Source organism: Cibotium barometz, chromosome 1, assembly GCF_041138505.1.
Source record: "Cibotium barometz isolate CiBa-2024 chromosome 1, ASM4113850v1, whole genome shotgun sequence".
Taxonomy (NCBI): domain Eukaryota; kingdom Viridiplantae; phylum Streptophyta; class Polypodiopsida; order Cyatheales; family Cibotiaceae; genus Cibotium; species Cibotium barometz.
Window position 1 is genome coordinate 10,174,732 of NC_141046.1, and position 21,425 is coordinate 10,196,156.

General features: G+C 42.9%; 1 protein-coding gene across 4 annotated transcripts in view; it reads right to left on the bottom strand.

Moving 5' to 3' along the window:
- Nucleotides 1-21,180, bottom strand: part of LOC147641587 (DNA repair protein RAD5A-like) — a 36,374-nt gene extending 15,194 nt beyond the window's left edge. Inside the window, exons 1-17 of one of the 4 annotated variants that reach the window (XM_086791220.1) lie at nucleotides 20,980-21,180; nucleotides 6,606-6,862; nucleotides 5,438-6,385; nucleotides 5,220-5,353; nucleotides 5,011-5,143; nucleotides 4,866-4,919; nucleotides 4,639-4,785; nucleotides 3,364-3,515; nucleotides 3,163-3,247; nucleotides 2,744-3,007; nucleotides 2,437-2,586; nucleotides 2,180-2,326; nucleotides 1,955-2,022; nucleotides 1,612-1,734; nucleotides 1,415-1,514; nucleotides 1,226-1,338; nucleotides 862-1,140 (exon numbers count right to left, since the gene is read on the bottom strand). In XM_086791220.1, the coding sequence (XP_086647346.1) occupies nucleotides 862-1,140; nucleotides 1,226-1,338; nucleotides 1,415-1,514; nucleotides 1,612-1,734; nucleotides 1,955-2,022; nucleotides 2,180-2,326; nucleotides 2,437-2,586; nucleotides 2,744-3,007; nucleotides 3,163-3,247; nucleotides 3,364-3,515; nucleotides 4,639-4,785; nucleotides 4,866-4,919; nucleotides 5,011-5,143; nucleotides 5,220-5,353; nucleotides 5,438-6,190 (2,702 nt within the window). In that variant the 5' untranslated portion in view covers nucleotides 6,191-6,385; nucleotides 6,606-6,862; nucleotides 20,980-21,180. Of the gene's footprint in view, nucleotides 1-861; nucleotides 1,141-1,225; nucleotides 1,339-1,414; nucleotides 1,515-1,611; nucleotides 1,735-1,954; nucleotides 2,023-2,179; nucleotides 2,327-2,436; nucleotides 2,587-2,743; nucleotides 3,008-3,162; nucleotides 3,248-3,363; nucleotides 3,516-4,638; nucleotides 4,786-4,865; nucleotides 4,920-5,010; nucleotides 5,144-5,219; nucleotides 5,354-5,437; nucleotides 6,467-6,605; nucleotides 6,863-20,979 lie in introns of all 4 variants that reach the window. The other 3 variants (XM_086791359.1, XM_086791289.1, XM_086791430.1) reach the window with 3 other exon arrangements.
- Nucleotides 21,181-21,425: the final 245 nt, after the last annotated feature.

Here is a 21,425-nt window from a genome sequence, read left to right on the forward strand (position 1 = left end):
GGAGCAGATTCATGCAGCCAAAGCAGAGTTCATTGAAGCTACAGAAGGTATGGAGCAACATCTTACCGCAGAAATCATATCAACCATCAAGGAAGAAGAACTCCGAGAAAGCGTTGCTAAGCATCTCCGAGTAGGTGGACTCCCGGAGGGTTAGGACGAGCAAGAAGTTAGAGAGCAAAATGAAATTGATGAAGATAAATGCATCTCAGACATGGAGATTATGAGGAGGCGACTCAGTAAGGCCCTCCCCCTCATTGATATAGGCAACCCATGGACAATTGTCAAGAAAGGGAAGCATGCCATTGCGAAATATCACAACAAACAGGACAAGATCCAAGTTCTCCAACAGTCCAAATCATTACAAGGCACCAGGCTCTGGTTAGCTGATGAACTCACTCCCCTACAGCTTAAAAACAAAAGTGCAGAACTCGCCAAAGTCCGAGCAGCCCGCCAAGCTGGAAAGTAGGCAGTCTACCGTGACAGAAGGGCAATAATCGAGGACTTCCGTACGCCTAAACCCAATTGACTAGCATTCTAATGTGCCATCGGCATTTTTTGTATCACAGATAGTTGTTTATCATCCTAGGGTTTTCATTAATCTTTTGCTTGTGCCTAAGTGCACCCCGACGTGCATTGTAATGACTGTGAGGTACCGGTTTTTGGTCCCATATGCCTTCAAGGCATTCCATGGACATTAATATGACTTTCTTTCTCCTTTTTCTTTTCTTCGAGTTTTTGACATTCAATTATCCATGAATCACATGTACTAATTTTAGTCTCATAGGCCCCTTCAGTCTTTCGTAGTTTAATAAAACCTTTCTTTCTCTTTCTTTCTTTCTCTTTCTCTCTCTCTCAACATACCGGCATATGGGACAAGAACCACCAGAACCACCATTCCAGCTTGCAAGCAAACATTCACGGCACATACAGTGTGCACATGGTGTGAGGACTGCATCTTCAACTGCTTCAAGGCAAATGGGGCATTCTGCCTTTTCACTTTTCTGAAAGTCTTCAAGTACTTCTTGAATGTAGGCTTTGGTAGGCATAAAACCTGCTGTTGAGGCCTCTCCAACCCTACGGCCGTTGATTAAGCGTTTTGCCAATTTCTCCAAGTCAGCATACTCCCCAGTATCACCACGGCTGGTTTGCACAAGAAAATGTTTGTCAAGGCTTGATTAAGAAACTGCAAGTACAAACCCATATGCCATAGATATGGAGTATCTACCTTAGTACAAGAAATGGATGATCACAGCATTGACGTAACCTCAACAGCAGCTCAAGAATTGAGGCATAGTTATGCAGCACTTTGCCTTGCTCCACAAACTTGTCAAACTTCACCTGCATCCATGGATGTCTCATTAAAATCATCTACACTTCCAAACAAAGATCACACGCAACCTGTGGTGAGACATACCTTGGACTTCTTGTATAATGCATCATAGAAATCACGCTCAGCCTCTGAGAGCTCGCATTCAACAACAGTAGCCTCACTCGGTGGCAACTCAAGGATACGCCTTTCAAATCACAATAATTTTTTGGATGTGTCATAGATAGTATAACCAGCCTGATACCAAATTGAATCATTCACCAGTTTGAAGTATCTGAGTTTACCTCCCTTTCTTGTCAGTGCTATCTTTAGTTCTGCGCAGCATCAAAGGTTGCAAAATTGCTTGAAGTATTCTCAACCCACGCTCATCCCCATCTTGAAAAGGTTTTTGGACCAGTTTATTCCACCTGCCCACAGCCCCAAAAATACCATGCTGTAATAGGCAGCCATGACAATCCAGTGTCAAAGGAACCCTTCCAGTCTCCACTCACAATGATAGCTTTCATTACATATGAGGCTTGCAAACGCATGGCACACATAGAATACATGAATAAAGACTTGAGCCTTCAAGCAAGCACTTTATAAAGCTATTGTGACCTCTCCAAGACGAGTTCAAAAGCTTCTTACCATCCCCAGTTATTCCAAGGTTCAACATGAAGGAAATGTAGCAGACTAAATACATCTTCAAGTTTGTTCTGTTAAAAGATTATCATAGACAAATGAATGATGTTAGCACATGACATTAAAACCTTGAGAAGTTGAGGGACCTAGCAATTCTTAAGAACAGCTAGGTTCTTAAGCTGCATGGTTGAGAGACCTACGAGCAGCCATGATGGAAGTAAGGTGGTGAACCTGGATAGGTGTCCCCGTCAAGCACCACCGGTGATCAGCGGTAAGATTGAAAGCAGCCTGAGCAGACTGCCCTTTACTTGCTTTTATAGTGTGTGCTTCATCAAGCACCACTCTATACCAATGTGTTGAGTGAAGAGGACCATCCCCCTATGCAGATCCAAACAGTGTGGGTGAAGAACCCATGTTTACAAATGATATATACATGTATTAAGAGTACCTTCACATCTCCACTAGGAGAAGGAGCTAAACAAACTCACCTCACTGCCTTGAAACTCAGAACCCAAAACCCCGTATGTTGTCAGCACAACATCATAATCCATTAAAGTCCTGCTGTCCCTTGTACGATTCGGACCATAATGGGTATACACGGCTAATGTCCCTGGTTTTGTATGCATCTCTAACTCACTCTGCATTATAAAAAGGCACATGTGAGTATCTTGAACTTTTCACACACACACAAGTTTTTTTCACAAGCAAGAAATGTAGACCCAACAAATAAGCATTTCAAAAGACCACGCTTTATATCATCTTTATATGCATAAAGGTCTGGGTGCAGGTCCATACCTTCCATTGGCCTAGCAACGTCATAGGGCACACTATTAGTGTGCCACCTCCCTTGCGTAATTTCCTATGTATGTTCCTTTTCAAATTCAGCTTCTTCTGAGTACCTGAGTAAAGGGACTCAGCCTGCCCTGCTTCGGATTGAAGGTTTTTACTTGCCTCACCATTTGTGGTGCTTGTGTCACATGAACCCCCTTTGCCAGGATTTGCCAACAAAAGAGATATCGTCATCACGGTCTTCCCAAGGCCCATCGCATCAGCTAAAATCTTCAGAAAATGCAAAGACAAATCAATTAAAATTAAATTACTGCAATTATTTTGATTCTCTCCTTGCAAACCTCTGAGAAAATTTGCACCCAAGCTATGTGAAGCTAAATTATATATATTTTAACACACATCAATTTATTCGCAGTGTGCCTCACCCCTCCTCTTGCCATTTGCAAGGCACTGGGAAACTTGACAGTTGCATCTCCAGAAAATGCATTCAAGTAAATAGTATCAATCCTCCTGTCAAAAGTATGGCACAGGCCGAAACATTACCAGAAATATATAGTTGAAATTTTATGGCTTGCTACTAATGCCCAAGCTTTCTCATTACGAAAAGAATGTTCGACAAATTTCACCTGTCGGGAAGATGATATGCATCCCAGCATGGATGAAGAGTTCTTGATGCTTCCTCAGTTGCTAAGCCAGATTCCAACTTGAACATCCAATGTAATGCCTGCTTTTGATAGGACCTCAGGCTGCATTCAAGTGTAGCTGGGGGCTCCATTTCCTAGGTCATTTGCAAACATATTCATATTTCAGAAAACCTCTGGCAAATATATCTTAGCATTACACCTATTTCTCAACATTGTCAAGAAAGAAGACAATCACAGTTCCCCCCACCCCACCCCACCCCACTGCACGAAAAAACGCACACACACACTTCTTTTTTGTGAAACCACTGCTTCATTAAGGAGAGTATGGTACATTTATAGCTGCCCCAAGTTGGGACAGCTACTACTCATATATCAGAAACAGTGGAAAAACACTTCCAGCTGTTGAGAGGAAAGATTTCCAAGATCAAAAGAATCTCAGAGTTACACACACGCAGATACATACACAGACGTTATATAAAACTATCATGATTACATAAGGAGCATCAATAAGCAAGATAACAAAAAATGATGTGACTCTTAGAGATAAGGGAGCATAGAACGACCCTTCGTGATAGGATCATTCTTAGTATTCAGAAGCTCACCATCCTCAAGGCACTACTAGCACAATTTCAAAAGAGACTACAGAGTTACTGATTCAATTGCTGCAACATATGTGCAGAGATCCTTATGAACTCTCACTGGAGCCATAATGGTCTTATAGAGGGAAACAAGGAGCACTTTCAATCAATGGCAGGACATCTGTTCACCTTCTTCTCCACAGACATTTGCTTTGAGAAAAGCTGCAGTTGCTGCTTCGCCTCACTTGTGAATGACTCCAATGCTGTGGAGCCGAGAGCTAAGGCAAAGGGCTTGCATGGTGAAGCGACTCGAGACATGCTGCTGAAAGCCACTATTTTTGGGGTGGCATCATGGATTCATGCCCCCCTCTCCCCAAAACCCCCCCTCCCCCCCCCCCCCCCCCCCCCCCCCCCCTTCTCCCTTCTCCTCTAGACCAATGGAAAAGGTGCTACCACATGATGGACATTCTAGCTCAGTCCATAACCTACTTCCCCGATCCATATGAGCATCCATTGGAAAGTTCATGGGTTGCTTCCTTTCTTATTAAGTTCTTGGCGGAGCCTTACCTAACCCCCTTCCTATATCTAACCCTTGGAATAGTTTTCAAGCCCAAGCTACATATTTCTAATTAAAGAAAAAAATCTCTTTGATATCACCACTTAAAAAACCATTACTAACCAGTAATTGACAAGAATCTGATGTTCCAACCAAGTGATCGACATCACCATCACTTAAAAACTCTTCTCCTTGTTCTTCGCTTTGTTGGGGAGTGTCACACACCAGTTTCAAGCGTTTCTCTGCAGAAAATAAAGAGATACGAGATCCCTGCAACCAAAACTGTGTTACCTCTGGAAGAAGATAGCAATAAACTGCAGCCTCCAAATTGAGCCAGGGCAAGCCCTCACCTCTGAGTCCAGAGAACGCTTTCTGCTGTATAAATCTTCTGGGGTGAACTCTGCCTAGCACAACAGTTGAGCAGCAAGAAAGTGAGAAAATAATAGCTCTTTCATTTGAGCTACAGATCCTGCCCAAATTTATTTTCCTGCCCACCTTCTTGAAAGGCTTTTTTCCAAGCAAGTGAAACAAGGTTGGAAGTGGGTGAACAGTTCCTTCAGCAGATGAAGTAAGTAGAGAAGACAAATGGCCTTGTGGCTTCTTAAAGAGCGAGCAATGAGCATAAACCCTAGAAAAAGTAAGCGATTCAGTGACCATAGCAGCCAATAGTGCACTCAAAAACTTTCCACTGATTCGTGACTTACGTTAAATTCAGAGTTATGTTGTCCACAAGGGAAAGAACCTCGAGTGTCCTCCTGCAAATGCCTTCAACCTTAACTGTATTTGCTGATACCAAAGGTACTAAGCACCTTGCCCAGTCTCCAGGCAGGCGACCGATCTGCAGCAAGATACACATGGAGATGTGGGCAGATAAAAGAAGAAATTAATTAAGATCTGCATCATCAATCTGAACCATCTATACCTCTCCGGAATGCCTGGTTGAGAACCTCACTATCTCTGAGTTTGAAGCAGAACCCCTTTTTTGTCCCCACGCTGGTCGAATGGTGGGCCTCGTATTCTTGTTCAGAGGTCTTGGAAATGTGAAAAGGACCACTTCTCCTTCCTTCAACTTGGAGCCTTTGCACGTTGAGAAACCGACAACATCCGCCTCACCAAGGTACCACCAATCATCATCTGCCAAGTAAGGTGCCACGCTTTGGGCTCCAAGATGTTTCGAGGTGACAATATCTGCTTGACTCTCAAAATCTTTCTGCACTGTCCAAACTGCTGTAGCAGAGCTTTTATTGGAGCTTCCACAAACACAAGGTACCAAACCTCCACCTTGAACTGAATCATCAAGACCAGATGCTTGACCTAAGGCTGTGGAACTTTTATCCAGTCCAGTATTTATCCTAGAAATATGCTGTGAGTTTGTACAAGATAGGCAATCAATTTGGTCCAACCTCTGCATATCAGACCCTGAAACCAGTGTGTTTTCTTCAAAATCCTGTGGCTGCGTTTCCATATCACAAACACCCGACCTAGCAGTTAACTCCCGACTCTTCTTGCTGTTCTCCAAGCTTCTAAAACCAGGCGTGTCGAGCAAGATATTTATAGCAAGAGAGATGTCATTCCTTGCTAGATGAAGACAGCGGATCAAATCCATATCTGATGGCCCAGATCCCAAAACTGCTCGCATAGCTTGTAAAGTTTTGTCACTGGCCTTAGAAGCCATCTCTTAGAAGTTGTCAACTTGTCAAAATTAGCAGCTTTCACTACATCATATAGCCAACTGTTCCTCCACATGCCTTAAATGAACAAAGACCATCAACATATGCAACACTCCAGCACATCAGCTCGCATCAGAATGAAAGTTGCCTGCATCAAAGTGACTGGTGGACTGCCGTGTGCAGATCGCATAACTACCCTCCTGGAGCAAACAGGCTGGTATTGTAAGAAGAATCCAAATTGCAGTACACACAACACCACTCACAAAAAAGACATGATTAACCTGCATACACAAATTTACAGAAAAAATAGATGGGTTATAATATAAATTCAGTGCCCAACTGCTATTACAAAGGATGAATGCAATCCCTTTTCAATGCATTAGATGGCAGATGGAAACCCAGAATGTTAGGACCACATACCTCAAAACCCTATTAGGGTTAGATCAATCCACATTGATGACCGCGATAGATTGTGGCTAGTGACTCCCCTCCCAGCCATAGGCTTCCTTCTAGAACCACCCCTAAGCCTGAGGTTAGCTTGCATTGCCATAAGTCAGCCAAGCCCCAACAACATGCCCTTGGGTCCCCCTGCCTACTTGCTCTTAGATACATCCTTAGATATTTCCATTTGCATGCCTCCACACTAGGTAGCATGGTCAGGGGACAAAGTTTCCAACCTGCTCAAATTCGACCATTTTTAAAAACATTTGTGTTTCAAGTCTACTCTGCTCACATTGACTATTACACTCATGTAAATAGTAAATGACCCTGTTTTTGTTCATTGCACATACTTATCACCGGATGTACATGGATTTTCTTGTCTTCCACACACACGTGGAAAAGTGTGTCTGGTTTAGGTAAGGGGAGATTGGCCATACTGTAGCCCTACATCTTTTAATTTGGTTGTGCCCTAGTTTTGGGACATCAATGATTTACTAGCGTGGTTCCACAAAGGCAGCTGGTGCTCCATAGGTGGATGCAATTCTACAGAGGTACCCGATTCCTTGATTCTAGAAACCAGAAGGAAATACAGAGTCCTATGGGTTGCAGACCATGAACACGTAATAGGTGAGATTTATATTTTCTAGTGAGTGGAAGTGAGTCTCTTGTTGAGGAGGTTGTGTTTTTGTCTTCTGGTGCATATGAGGATGATGAAATGGACACCACATAGTAGTATGGGTATGAGTTGATTACTTGGACTAGGGTTAGACTAAAGGTTAAACTTTAGTTAGTCAAATTTCTTGCTTTTTTGAGGATTTGGACCTATCTCACAAAATTCTTTGTGAATGAGAAAGGTCTTATGTAGTCCCACAGGTTCAATCAATTGCATCCTAATTGGACAATTGAGAGAACTGTTTGATAGGATCTCTTTGATTCCAGGACTTGCATCCTGATTGGACATTTGAGAGAACTGTTTGATAGGATCTCTCCGATTCCGGCACTTGTATTGTCCTGGAGAGTCTCATGCATTATGATGAGTAAGCTTTGATAGGATCTCTTTGATTCCAGGACTTGCATCCTGATTGGACATTTGAGAGAACTGTTTGATAGGATCTCTCCGATTCCGGCACTTGTATTGTCCTGAAGAGTCTCATGCATTATGGAGATTCTAGTAACCAGTGACATGAGTAAGCTTTTGTGCAAAGTTTGCCTTTAGTTCACACCCAATTTGATGGGATGAAGAGTATCTTGAACCAATTTGTCTGTGACGGTTGGTTTCATGAGATACGCTACGTCGCTACTTATAGTTTGCATTTGGAGAGCAAGTAGAATCCATAAGTGCTCATCGCCTTCATTATGGATTTCTCTGGATATGCAAGATGACTGGAGGAGTCAGGCCTTTTAGGCTAGGATTTGAATGTAACTTGGGAGAATGTTCGTACTCTATGAACAAGCTACATCAGCTACAAATCCTCTTCTACGGAAGGAGGACATTTGGTCTTGCTTCATGAAAGTTCGGGAGTTCTCTTTTCTGTTGCAAGCTTTCTTGAGTAGGAAGGAGGACATTTGGTCTTGCTTCATGAAAGTTCGGGAGTTCTTTTCAGTTGCAAGCTTTCTTGAGCTCAAATGTAGGAAGGCGGACATTTGGTCTTGCTTCATGAAAGTTCGGGAGTTCTTTTCTGTTGCAAGCTTTCTTGTCCATATCGTGGGATGATTGGATTATGGTACTTTTGGGTACGTGTTGCTAAGCAATATTGGTTGCTTTCCTGCATATTGGGCTGAGCTAGAGGACTTTCCCCGCACATGGATGCATGTACCACATGGTGTAACCAGCATGGCTTTGAGAGAGAGCTATTGGCAGGTTGTATGTTCGGTGGTAGGGTGCACAGGAAGGTACCTCTATGCATGAGGCGGAAAAGTTGGTGGTGATTTGCTACGGATACATGGGTTGATTCATTTAACTCATGACCATACAAGCGTATACTCAACTTTTTAGCATAGAGTAAGCTGGTGACTGATGGCAAGCATTGTCACACGTAGTTTGGCGTGAGAATTGGAGCTAGGGTTGTCCTTGGTAGGACTCCTTACACCTTTATGTTAGGATGGAATTCGATTGGTATGCAAGTTACCTTATAGGGATTTTGTCACTCCAGTAGCAATGATCCACTAAGGGGTTCCACATTGGCTTAGGTAAGGGCTATGCTGGGATATATAATTTCGGACGTGAATCTAGTAGGAGGAGGAGATAATGTAACATCCCTAATTGGGCCTTGGACCAATGTTAATCGGGGACTAGGATAACCCGGGGTTAAGCGGATGTGCTAACCCAAGGTTTGGGTTAGGGCTTAGACAGGCATAGGGGTTGGTACAACCCGCCCAAGGGCTAAGGGCTAGCAAGGGTGAGGTTTGGTGTCACCAGCCTGGACATTTCCCAGTTTGAAAGGGGTCTGGTGGACTCCAGGATGTTTAAATATTTGGAAAGTACAAGCTTTGGGAATGGGGGGATTATCCTAGAATACAAAGGACCACACTCCTAAAATTTAGGAGAGTTGCTATTTTTGGCCCGACTCCGATGGAAATTCTATTCGCGTCATTACATCTGGAATTGAGCAGATACCAAGAGTTGGCAAAGTGCCTATGACAGAATGTCTACCAATTGGGATATTTTTAGAGATAAAGTTTATGGAAGGACCCATCTCTTAGATTGGGACATGTGGCAAGAAAGTGGACCAAAGTGAGACAAGTGGCCTGACACTTGTTAGAAAGTGGATCAAAGTGAGACAAGTGGCCTCACACTTGTCACTTCAGCTATTGTGTGACTCTCCACTTAACATTGTAGCCTTCTCTTGCCATTTTAGCTCATGGGAGGCCCAAATCTATAAATTGGAGCCCTCTCTCTTCATTAATAGAGGCTCTCTTGCTCCACACTAGCCTCTACCACCGTTACAGGTTGCCCTAATGATGGCTACTCTCTTTCTCTCTCACTTGAAGGCTGCCCATGAAGAATACCGGCTGTTGGGGACTGTTTTGGAGGCTTCCATCGCGAAGAAATACTGAAGGCAAGGGTATTTAATCATTTATTATGATTTCTAGCCATTGTACTTGTTGCACCAGCATTTGTACTTGCTGTACCTGCTATACCAGCCATCGTACCGGGCTGTACCAACCACTATACCGGCTATACCAGCCACTGTACCTACTGTACTAGTCATTGTACCTATTGTACCAGCATTTGTACTTGTTGTACTTGCTATACCAACCACTGTACCGGCTGTACCAGCCATTGTACTTGCTGTACCAGCCATTGTACCTGTTGTACCGGCTGAATGGAGAGTTGTACTTGCTGTACCAGCTCTATTGCATGAAGACCCGTGGTTTTTGGGGAAAAATCAGTACCCACACGGAGGTATATGGATTATATTGTTGGCTCGGCATTTCTACAACCTATGTTCCGGCTTGGTAGCCTTGTGTTGGGCTGTGTTATGGCATTTGTATAGGGATAATCCGGCATCTCCCGTGGGGAGAGTAAGGCCCTCAAAGCTTGTACATGATATTATTCTCCTTGGGTAATAAAATACTCCAAGGGGGGGAGTCGGCCCATTCCGGCCTCTATGCGGTGTCACACGTGCAAGCTCCATTTTCAGCATTTGTGGATGTTTTATCACTTTTATGTTTTATGCAAAGTGATGATGGATATGTGTTAAGGCTGTGGCTATGTTTAAATGTTTTAATATGCATTGATGGTATCAACAAGTGTGTCAAAGGCCCTAGTCCCCCGGGCACCGCCCACCGCCGCGAGTCACATTGGTATCAGAGCATAGGCTTTCTTGGAAGCAGAGGCTTCTTTCTATCAATAAGGAAGAGAAAAGATCTCAAGTGGGGACCACACTTACCATCATTGCTATTAAGCATGGCTAGCCACTTCAGAGCCTATGAAGCAAAGCATGAGCAATAGACAGCTTGGTCTAAAGATTTATGAATTCACAAAATTTATCTTGGAAGTATGGAGTTGGCTTTATGTGCACACGTTTAGCACTCTTTCCATATGGATATTGTGGATTATATTATCAAGCTTACATGCAAGCTATATGGAGATATATCTCAGGATATCTTAAGGATATGGTGATGAGATATTTCTTTTGGCTTCATGACCAACCTGGCAAAGAAAAGCTAAGTATACTTTGAGTTTGCAAAGTTAGTGCTTTTGCTATGAAGTGTTTTTGATGTTCACTAACCCTTGTATAGCCATGCAAGGAGAAAGGTGGTGTTGTTTGCCTTGAGATGGTTTCAGGGAAACATTGTTTATGGCTCCCTTTATTGGGATGGATAATTTCTTTCTTGGACGAGATTTATATAGATATTGGGCTTCACAAGCAATTTCTATGGACGAATCTGTCCGAGTTTATAGAGAATAAATCTTTGGATATCTCATGGATATGATGCTTTTATGGATAAAATCCACCTCTACTCCAAGGTGTGTGGTTAGCACGGAGTATGTGGTAAGAGGTATGGTATACACGTCTATGGATTCCTGGACTTCTTTTCTAGGGATTTGAATTCATCCTCAGGTTTATGGATTATGTTTATGACTCCCTTTTACTGGGATGGATTATTCTTTATGGCTCCCTTTATTTGGGATGCATTGGACTTATGGAACTCATGGTTCACATACCTTGTGTAGTATTCTCTTGTCCTACGTGCTCTCTTGAAGATTGTTTCTACCATGTGTGGGTGGAACAATAGAGAGGAGATGGAAGGGAACATGGGCACTTCAAAGGGTAGTGACAAGCACAACATACCCTGTGTAGTGTTCTCTTGTCCTACGTGCTCTCTTGAAGATTGTTTCTACCATGTGTGGGTGGAACAATAGAGAGCAGATGGAAGGGAACATGGGCACTTGAGAGGGTAGTGTGAGTTGGTGGCCGAAATGCCTATAAACTATGTGTAGCAGAAATGCTTATGGAACACCAGGTTATCTATGCCTGCGAGTGATTGTTTTATCTTGTTACTTGAGCCCACCTCTCATCCAAGGTGTGTGGTCAGAGTACCAACACGGAGTGCAAGTGGTAAAGTGGACATGACGGGACTTATGTCTATGTCAAGGGTCATGTGGACCGATGTCTTGTTGGCAGGAGACTTATTTTGTCTCGCCCATTTACTTGGGACATGGATTATGATATCTGGACTTATGGGACTGTTTTGTCTCGCCCATTTACTTGGGACATGGATTATGATATCTGGACTTGTGGGACTGATTTGTCTCGCCCATTTACTTGGGACATGATTATGATATCTGGACTTATGGGACTGTTTTTGTCTCGCCCATTTATCTTGGGACATGATTTTGATATTGGTACTATGGAGACTTATTTAGTCTCGCCCATTTCTTTGGGGCATGGATTCTTCAGTTATATTGGATTTTTGAGACTGTCTCGTCTCGCCCAATCGATGGGACATGATTATATCTTGCATATATGGCTTGAAGCTTAAAGTTGCGGACAACTTTTAAGAAGCTGGGGAGGATGTCACCAGCCTGGACATTTCCCAGTTTGAAAGGGGTCTGGTGGACTCCAGGATGTTTAAATATTTGGAAAGTACAAGCTTTGGGAATGGCCTAGAATACAAAGGACCACACTCCTAAAATTTAGGAGAGTTGCTATTTTTGGCCCGACTCCGATGGAAATTCTATTCGCATCAGTACATTTGGAATTGAGCAGATACCAAGAGTTGGCAAAGTGCCTATAACAGAATGTCTACCAGTTGGGATATTTTTAGAGATAAAGTTTATGGAAGGACCCATCTCTTAGATTGGGACATGTGGCAAGAAAGTGGACCAAAGTGAGACAAGTGGCCTGACACTTGTTAGAAAGTGGATCAAAGTGAGACAAGTGGCCTCACACTTGTCACTTCAGCTATTGTGTGGCTCTCCACTTGTCATTGTAGCCTTCTCTTGCCATTTTAGCTCATGGGAGGCCCAAATCTATAAATTGGAGCCCTCTCTCTTCATTAATAGAGGCTCTCTTGCTCCACACTAGCCTCTACCACCGTTACAGGTTGCCCTAATGATGGCTACTCTCTTTCTCTCTCACTTGAAGGCTGCCCATGAAGAATACCGGCTGTTGGGGACTGTTTTGGAGGCTTCCATCGTGAAGAAATACTGAAGGCAAGGGTATTTAATCATTTATTATGATTTCTAGCCATTGTACTTGTTGCACCAGCATTTGTACTTGCTGTACCTGCTATACCAACCATCGTACCGGCTGTACCAGCCATTGTACCGACTGTACCAACCACTGTACCTGCTGTACTAGTCATTGTACCAACATTTGTACTTGCTGTACCTGCTGTATCAACCATTGTACCGGCTGTACCAGCCACTGTACTTACTGTACCAACCATTGTACCGGCTGTACCGGCTGAATGGAGAGTTGTACCTGCTGTACCAACTCTATTGCATGAAGACCCGTGGTTTTTGGGGAAGAATCAGTACCCACACGGAGGTATATGGATTATATTGTTGGCTCGGCATTTCTACAGCCTATGTTCCGGCTTGGTAGCCTTGTGTTGGGCTGCGTTACGGCATTTGTATAGGAATAATCTGGCATCTCCCGTGGGGAGAGTAAGGCCCTCAAAGCTTGTACATGATATTATTCTCCTTGGGTAATAAAATACCCCAAGGGGGGGAGTCGGCTCATTCCGGCCTCTATGCGGTGTCACACGTGCAAGCTCCATTTTCAGCATTTGTGGATGTTTTATCACTTTTATGTTTTATGCAAAGTGATGATGGATATGTGTTAAGGCTGTGGCTATGTTTAAATGTTTTAATATGCATTGATGGTATCAACAAGTGTGTCGAAGGCCCTAGTCCCCCGGGCACCGCCCACCGCCGCGAGTCACATTTGGATGGCCTAGAGTCAATAAAAAGCTAACTAGAGGCTCCATATGGATAAGGGCTTAATAATAAAAGCAGTGGGCCAATAATAGTATGGTTACTAATATATATATGTGAGTTTGGTTCACTTATGAGGATGATGAGATATCCACGCGGTACCAAGGCATGCATGACCTCGGGGCTGAAGCTTCTCCTCTCTCTCACGTACAATTGATGCTGCCTCTTTGTACACAGAGCACAAGCTTTTACATCTGTTCGGCCATCACGAGAGGGAGTTTGTGATGAATCCAATGCTCTCAAAGCAAAAGCTGGCTCATTGGGATGCTCAAGACACCCAAGAAGATCCATTATCTTGTTGTTTCCCATAGATTGGCACCAACCCCTGCATGGTTATTCAGTTTAGCTATCCAAAGGCATAGGACATCCCAGTCTAAAGACATAGAAGCATCGGGAGATCCTACATGAAATAGGCCCTCACATCCCATCTCACCAAGACACACCCCGTGTAAAATTTTCATTAGGTGCACAAGTCATAGGCGGAATGGCTAATTCCTCCTAAACGTCCCTCTGGATGCCATGTTCAAACCATAGTTACAAGAAATGTTTCGAGGTTTTGAAGGGTTTTTTTCAAAAGGTTTCATCCATCACTAAAAAAACCACAGGTTTCAAAAAATATTTATTTTATAAATTGTGTGTGTGTGTGTGTGTGTGTGCGTGTGTTAACATTTTTTCAAAACCCACTAGAAAGTTCTAAAATATAACACACAATTTACGAGAAACTCAAAAGATAAACGACATTGAAACTTTGAAACTTGAAACTTGAAACATAAAGTGCCTTGTGCAGAGTGCATAATATTTCACAAAACATTATCCAAAATCCAAATTCCATACTACATGTCACAAAGCTTCAAAAGTTGAGACTCCAAATACCAAAATGGATTCATCATTCAAAGTTTAAACTCCATAGTCCAAGCCCAAAGAGTCACGACCAAAATGCCAAGAAGGCCCAAGATCACCCATCATCAATGATCATAGATGAATCATGATACTAGTATCAAATAGGCTCTCAAGCTCTCAAGTTCTCTCGCACTATTCTTGTGCAAGATGGAATTTTCTCTCCACTTGCCCTCTTCAAGATGTCGACCCAAGAATCCGAGTTGGAGCCGCTTGTCGAACGCGAAGGCTTGCCGGCTACGGAAGATACCGATGCCGATCTTTTTGACGATTATGTGTCAAAATCAGATTTCCAAGAGTTCAAAGTAGCTCTCGAAGCTTCTTCTTCGAAACGTCAGGCACAAATCGCCGCCCAGATGCAAGCCTTGGAGAACTCCATCTCTCTCTTGACCACTACCCTATCTACTCTTTCGGGTATGGATACCTTGGCCTCTGCTTTAGGCCCCAACGTTACTCCGGAACAGTTCGGGGGCGAGCAAAAGCAGTGTACCAAGGAGATCGTGGACACTTGGCTACATAAGTGGCAGGTCCATTTTCAGTTTCATCCATATGATGATGGAAAAAAGATCCAGTTAGCAGCAGGTTTCCTCTCGGGCAAAGCTTTGCTTTGGTGGAAGGAACTCAATCCTAAGCCAACGACTTGGGCACAATTCGAAGACGTCTTCAAGAAGGAATTCCTCAAGAAAGGATGATTATGATCTTGTTGCCCGGTTTACAGCTTTGACCATGACCTCGCAGCACCTCACTTATGAGGTTTACCTCCAGAAATTTAGAGACTTGCAGATGAAAGCTACAAAGATGGATCCCACAACTCTTTTGGGGTTCTTCGTAGCCGGTTCACCAGACTCATACCGTTTACAGGTTAAAAATAACAAATGCAAAACTTTGGACGAGGCCATTCATTCAGCTCATATCTATGATGATACAATGGTCTCTTCCAAGTCTAAACCCGTTACCGAGCAGGGGAACAAGAAGTTCTCCGCACCAATGGCTAACACGACTGAAGGAAAGTCTTCGGACCAACCTTCGAAGAATTCAAGTTCAACACCAGCGAAGAAGAAACGACTCCTTAAAGCTTTGAAGCTAAAGAAGAAGGAACGTTGTTCCATCTGTGAAGAAAAAGAACATATGTATAACGAGTGCCCGAAGCAAAAGGGTGCAAAGACCAACGCAGGACCCAAGCCAAAGGCAGCTAACCAGTTGTCTTTGACAGGTACGTCAGTTACTGTTAGTTCATGTTCTGATTGTTTGTTCAACTCTAAAGTTTTTGGCTTGCATGATCTTCTCCGAGTTTATGGAGAAGTGAATGGCCATAGAATCCATATTCTTCTAGACCCTAGCAGCTCACACAATTTTGTTAACTATAAACTTGTGCAGAAATTGAGTCTTGATACGACACCCAACGATCATACTACCTATGAGGTACGCATACCTGCGGGAAGGCAAGTATGGGATCGAAAGGTGGAGATGCTACCAATCCGGATTCAGGACTACAAAGATACTCTGGAATGCTATGTTATGCACCTAGAACATGTAGACTTGTTATTAGGGATTAAGTGGTTTAAGACTCTTCAAGTCCAGATAGATTGGTCTAGTCATATTTTTTCTTTTCAGCATAGGAACACCCAGTATAGTATTTTAGGTGATTGTATACATCCCTCTCAGGGACCTCTTGTAAATACAGTTGATTTTGGAAATATAATGGATTCTTCTTTGTATACTGCTTCCCATTGTGTATTGATTCCACTTTCTTCATTTCTCATACCTTCCATGGATGTCAATGAATTAAGTGTATTTGAAAGCAAAGAATTACAGAAGATACTTGATTCGTTTCAAGATGTATTTCCTAAGGAACTGCCATCGGGTTTACCACCTGAAAGGACAGTAGATCATCGTATTTACTTGATCCCTGGTGCTCATCCTGTTAGTATTCCACCTTACAGAATGAGCTAAGCTGAGGAAGATGAGCTGGCTAAACAACTCGAAGATTATTTGAGAATGGACCAAATCCGTCCAAGTAAATCACCTTGGGGTGCACCTGTGTTGCTTAGAAGAAAGAAGGACAACACCTCGAGAATGTGTATTGATTACAAGAGATTGAACAAGCTGACAATTAAGAACCGTTATCCTCTCCCTAGATCGGATGACCTGATTGACCGGTTAGCAGGAGCGAAATATTTCACGAAGATAGATTTACGTACTGGCTATCACTAGATACGTATTCATGAAAGGCATGTTGAAAGAACCGCCTTTCGGACTAGGTATGGCCATCACGAGTTTCTTGTATTACCTTTTGGGTTAACCAATGCTCCAGCCACTTTCCAGCAAATGATGAACGATCTTTTTCGTGAACATTTGGGGAAATTTGTGGTGGTATTCCAGGATGATATTTTGATATATAGTCGTACTCTTGAGGATCATGTTCAACACCTCACGATTGTCTTATCTATTTTAAGACAGAATCGACTATATGCTAAGTTAAGTAAATGTGAGTTTTTTAAAGATCCAGGACGAGAGCTCATTGATTGACCAAGACTCAATGACTGAACAGCCTACCATTCAGGCTGCAGGAGGCCAATGGATGATTCGGAATGGTTTACTATTCCGTAATGACAAAATTTGTGTACCACAAATCCCGGACATTAGGTCCAAGATTCTTAAGGAGTGTCACGACGCCCCTTCTGCTGGACATCCTGGGGTACACATGACACTATCGTTAGTGAAAAACACTTTTTATTGGCCAAAGATGAAAGGGTATGTAGAAGATTATGTTCTCAAGTGTCAAGTTTGTCAAGCTAATAAAGCTGAACGCTTTAGACAAGCTGGGTTGTTGCATCCTTTGCAAATCCCAGGTAATAAATGAGAAAGTATTTCCATGGTTTTTTTACCAGATTGTAAAGAACACATCAAGGCCACGATTGTATTTGGGTTGTGGTAGATCGCTTGACAAAAATGGCTAGATTTTTACCGACCCAGAAGACTATTACAGCTACGCAATTAGCAAGGCAGTTTATCGAGCAATTGTTTAGACTGTACGGATTATCGCAGGACATAGTCAGTGATAGGGACTCTAAGTTTACGAGTGTTTTTCGGAAAATTGTTTTTGCGAAGTTGAAAACAACTTTGAATTTGAGTTCCTCAGATCATCCTCAATCTGATGGCCAGACTGAAAGAGTGAATCAGATTTTGGAGGATATGCTTCGAGCATATGTATCCAAAAGACAGAGTTCATGATGGGAGGATTATCTTCCTATGTTAGAATTTGCATATAACAGTACTAAGCATACGAGTACAAGTTTTAGTCCTTTCATGCTTATGTATGGTTTTCAACCTCGATCACCTGTTACAGTGGGATTCTCACGACTTCAGCATAATGCAGCACGTAATTTTTTGCAAGATACGCAAGAAATGTTACAAGTTGCGAAGGAATCTATTAGAAGTGCTCAAGACCAAGACAGATTTTATTCTAATAGACATCGTTCACCCAAAGAGTACTCTAAAGGAACGATGGTATATTTGCGAGTTCCGAAAGATTTCGAGACTTTACGGACAGGTCGATCTCTGAAATTATCCCCTAGATACTATGGACCATTTCGTATTACACGACGGATTGGTTCAATTGCATATGAATTGGATTTGCCTTCTCATGTTAAAGTTCATCCTGTATTTCATGTCAATAGACTTAAGGAAGTACTGGGTGAAACATACCAGTTAGTTACTCCTCAAGAAATCATAGATGTCGAGGACATGACATTTGTTCCACACGAACCTGAAAAGATTCTTGGATTTTGTGAAAGAAGATTGCGTAATACGCTTATCACAAAATACAAGATCAAGTGGAAGGATCGTGTTGAGGAGGACGCTACATGGGAGAAATTGACTACTCTTCAGAGAGATTACCCTGGCTTTTTAGTGAGCTCAGGAGTGAGCTCTTAGAGGAAGGGGAGTATGTCATGTGCACAGTGTGTATCTACCATGTGCTACACACACGCAAGACTAGCTTCGAGGTTTGGGGAAGCTTGGAGCTAGGCACGCTGATTGGCGAGCTGGGTTAGGGATAGACTAACGGGCGGGCATCCAAGTATGGATGGGCAGGCGCCCAAGTGTGGACGCTCCATGACCGGCCAAGAGCCTATAAAAGGGTGGCCAAGGTTAGTCATTAGTCATATAGAGTCTCGCATGATTTGTGAGAGCTCTATGGTCTGGAGCCTCGATCTAGTGCAGACGTGCACCTGCTTTACGCAGCCGAGGCCCTCGGCTGGCAGCAGTCTCGAGGCCCGCGAGGGTAGCTTCGTGGCGGTATGGGACGTCGCAAGGTAGAGATTTGTCAGTACGTCAACCTAGTTAGCTCAGCTCGTGGCTCGGTGGGGACAGCCAAGTCTGTGGGCTTGCCCACGGCTGTCATGGTTGGGTGGTGAGTCAGGCCTGCACCCCTTTCTTGTTTGTTTGGTTTGTTTGCAGGTTTCGAGTCTCGTACCAAGAGCATTCTATGAGGAGATCTATGGGGATTTGACACCTAGCCTATCCTAACTCTTATAAGGCGCTGCACCATCTTTTGCAGAGCAGGTGAAGCTTATCTTTTGTAAGAGGGTGCTAGAATGTATAAAGTGGCCTTACCTTGTGCTTAATGCTAAAAAGGGGAAGCCAAGGACTTCATGTATATACTTGACTAGGCTAGGAATAGATTGCCATGGACTATTCTTAAGTCATGGCCAGCCAAGTGTGAACACTAGCCACTTGTATATAAGCCAATTTCGACGTGTGAGCTCTCTTCACCCTCTCCTCCCCTTCTCTTACATGTGCTTTGTTGATCATTGTTATGCTTCATGGAAGCTTACTTGGATAGGAGTGATCTAGGGTTCACTCTTGCATGAGTTTCTTCTCCCTACTGCCTCTTGTTTGAGAAGACGGAGTGTAAGGATCTTCTCTTGCCTCCATCAAGGCGGATTGAGCTCTCCCTCCACACCCCATTTGCATGCATACTCCACTGTGACAACGGAGTGAGGATTCAGACAGGCTAGTACACCCACAACGGGAAGTTGCCTTGGCGGCTCTTTGGCGAAGTTCTCGTGCTACCACTAAATAGTGATCCGACATAAATATCTTGCATCTTTTCACACAGCTTTAATACTGCCTCGATCCTACACCTGCCTACCAAAAAACAAGGCATTTGTTGCTTCTATTGCTGCCTTTCTGTTGCCTTGCATACTATTGCCACCAACGGTATAGTTCCCTGCTATTGCATACTATTGCCATCAACCATATAATTCCCTGCTCTCCAATAATGCACTTTTGATCCTCTTTGGGCTGAGCTAATCCGTGAAACCAGCCCTTATCGAACTGCAGATGTTGGCTATCAGCAAGGGTAATATATCCCTGCTGTAATCTGGCCATGTGCATACTGCCATAGCATGACCGATAAATGCACTTAGAAGCTAGTGTAACTATATATGCTGGAAAGCTCCCATGTTCTGCAAACCTCAAACATCTAACCACTGCCTCCCTTACCCAGTTTCACAATTTGCATCTCCCACCATAGGCTGCAATGCTTGCAAACCAAGACATAGCACCTAAGCAACCACCGATTGTCTGCCAAACAAAATGCAATGGAAAGGGTTGAATCGTGATGTAAGGAGGTCCTTTTTTTACTAGATCATAGTTAACCAGTGCACTTCGTGGAGTTAAGGTGCTGGCATTATGGCAGTGCAGGCTGGTCAAGCCCTCAGATGGCTGTAGCTTACTTACATGCAAGCAAGTGGGGTTTGATGTAAAATGTCCTACAATTATCTTCTCTTCTGTACGTAAGTCAGGATCTCTACATTCTAACAGACTTTTTTGGAGGAGTTTTTCTCTAAGCTTTTGTCCGCTCCACTCATTCTTGAGCTTAAGTTACACGTTTCCTTTTCTATGCATTACTAGAGTAACCATAATTTACAGGTAGGAAGATCTCTAGGATTACTCTTGCTTAAAAAGAGACTCTTGCTGTCTTCTTGCAAAGCTACTTCGAGGAGACTTCATCCTTGCCATATTCTTGCATAGCTACTTTGTGGAGTTTTCATCCCATCATTCTTATTCTTGTCAATTTCAATTAAGAGAGGATGGGTAGAGAATGAAGTTTTTAAGCTACATGAATCTAATGTGTGTGCAAGCTGGGTTCCAGGTATGTTGGTTCAATGTTTATATCAGGGAAAAGTCAGGCCGTTCCTTTGTTTAACAAGGACATGTTCGCAAGGCGAGCCTTCGACGGCGGGTCTGGTGTGTAAGTGTGTAATCTGATGAAAGCATGCCCATGCTAGTAGAATGTGAAAATGGGATTAAAGATAGCATGTTAACATGGGCTAAATGTAAGCAGGAAACGCTTGCGAGGCCTTCTACACTTGGGTCAAAATCAGAACCCACTTGTATATTTTGCATAAAAAACCCTCTCAAGGTCTCAGAATAAGGACCCAATTGCTTGATAAAGAAGAAGAACACCACAATTGCCAATATTTAAATGATCACACATACCTGTCTTTCTGATCTCTCGCAACTGTCGCTCCCTTTGTTCATGTCATTTCAGAAAGATAAAGCTCTCTTCTTCAATATCAGCTAAGCTTATACCTGATTTCTTCACAATCTGATGTCCTCACTCATAGATTTGAACAATAACAGCAGCAGAGAACGTTGGGGCACAAAATAACAACGGGGTTTATAAATACTTCTAGCTTGTTTTTTCCTTTTTTTCCGAGAATATATGCCGGAAAATTAATAAATACTTCTTAGCTCGATTATTATAAGTATTTATTTTTGTTTTTCGAAAGTCAAAATGATAGTTTTTTCTTTCTTTTGCTCAAGGCAAACCTTTCTCTCTATCTATGAGAACCGACCCAAATATTCCTATGGTAGGGCTCTTTTTTATAAAAGTATTTTTTTATATATTAAAAGAAATACATACAACTTTGTAACTTAGAGTG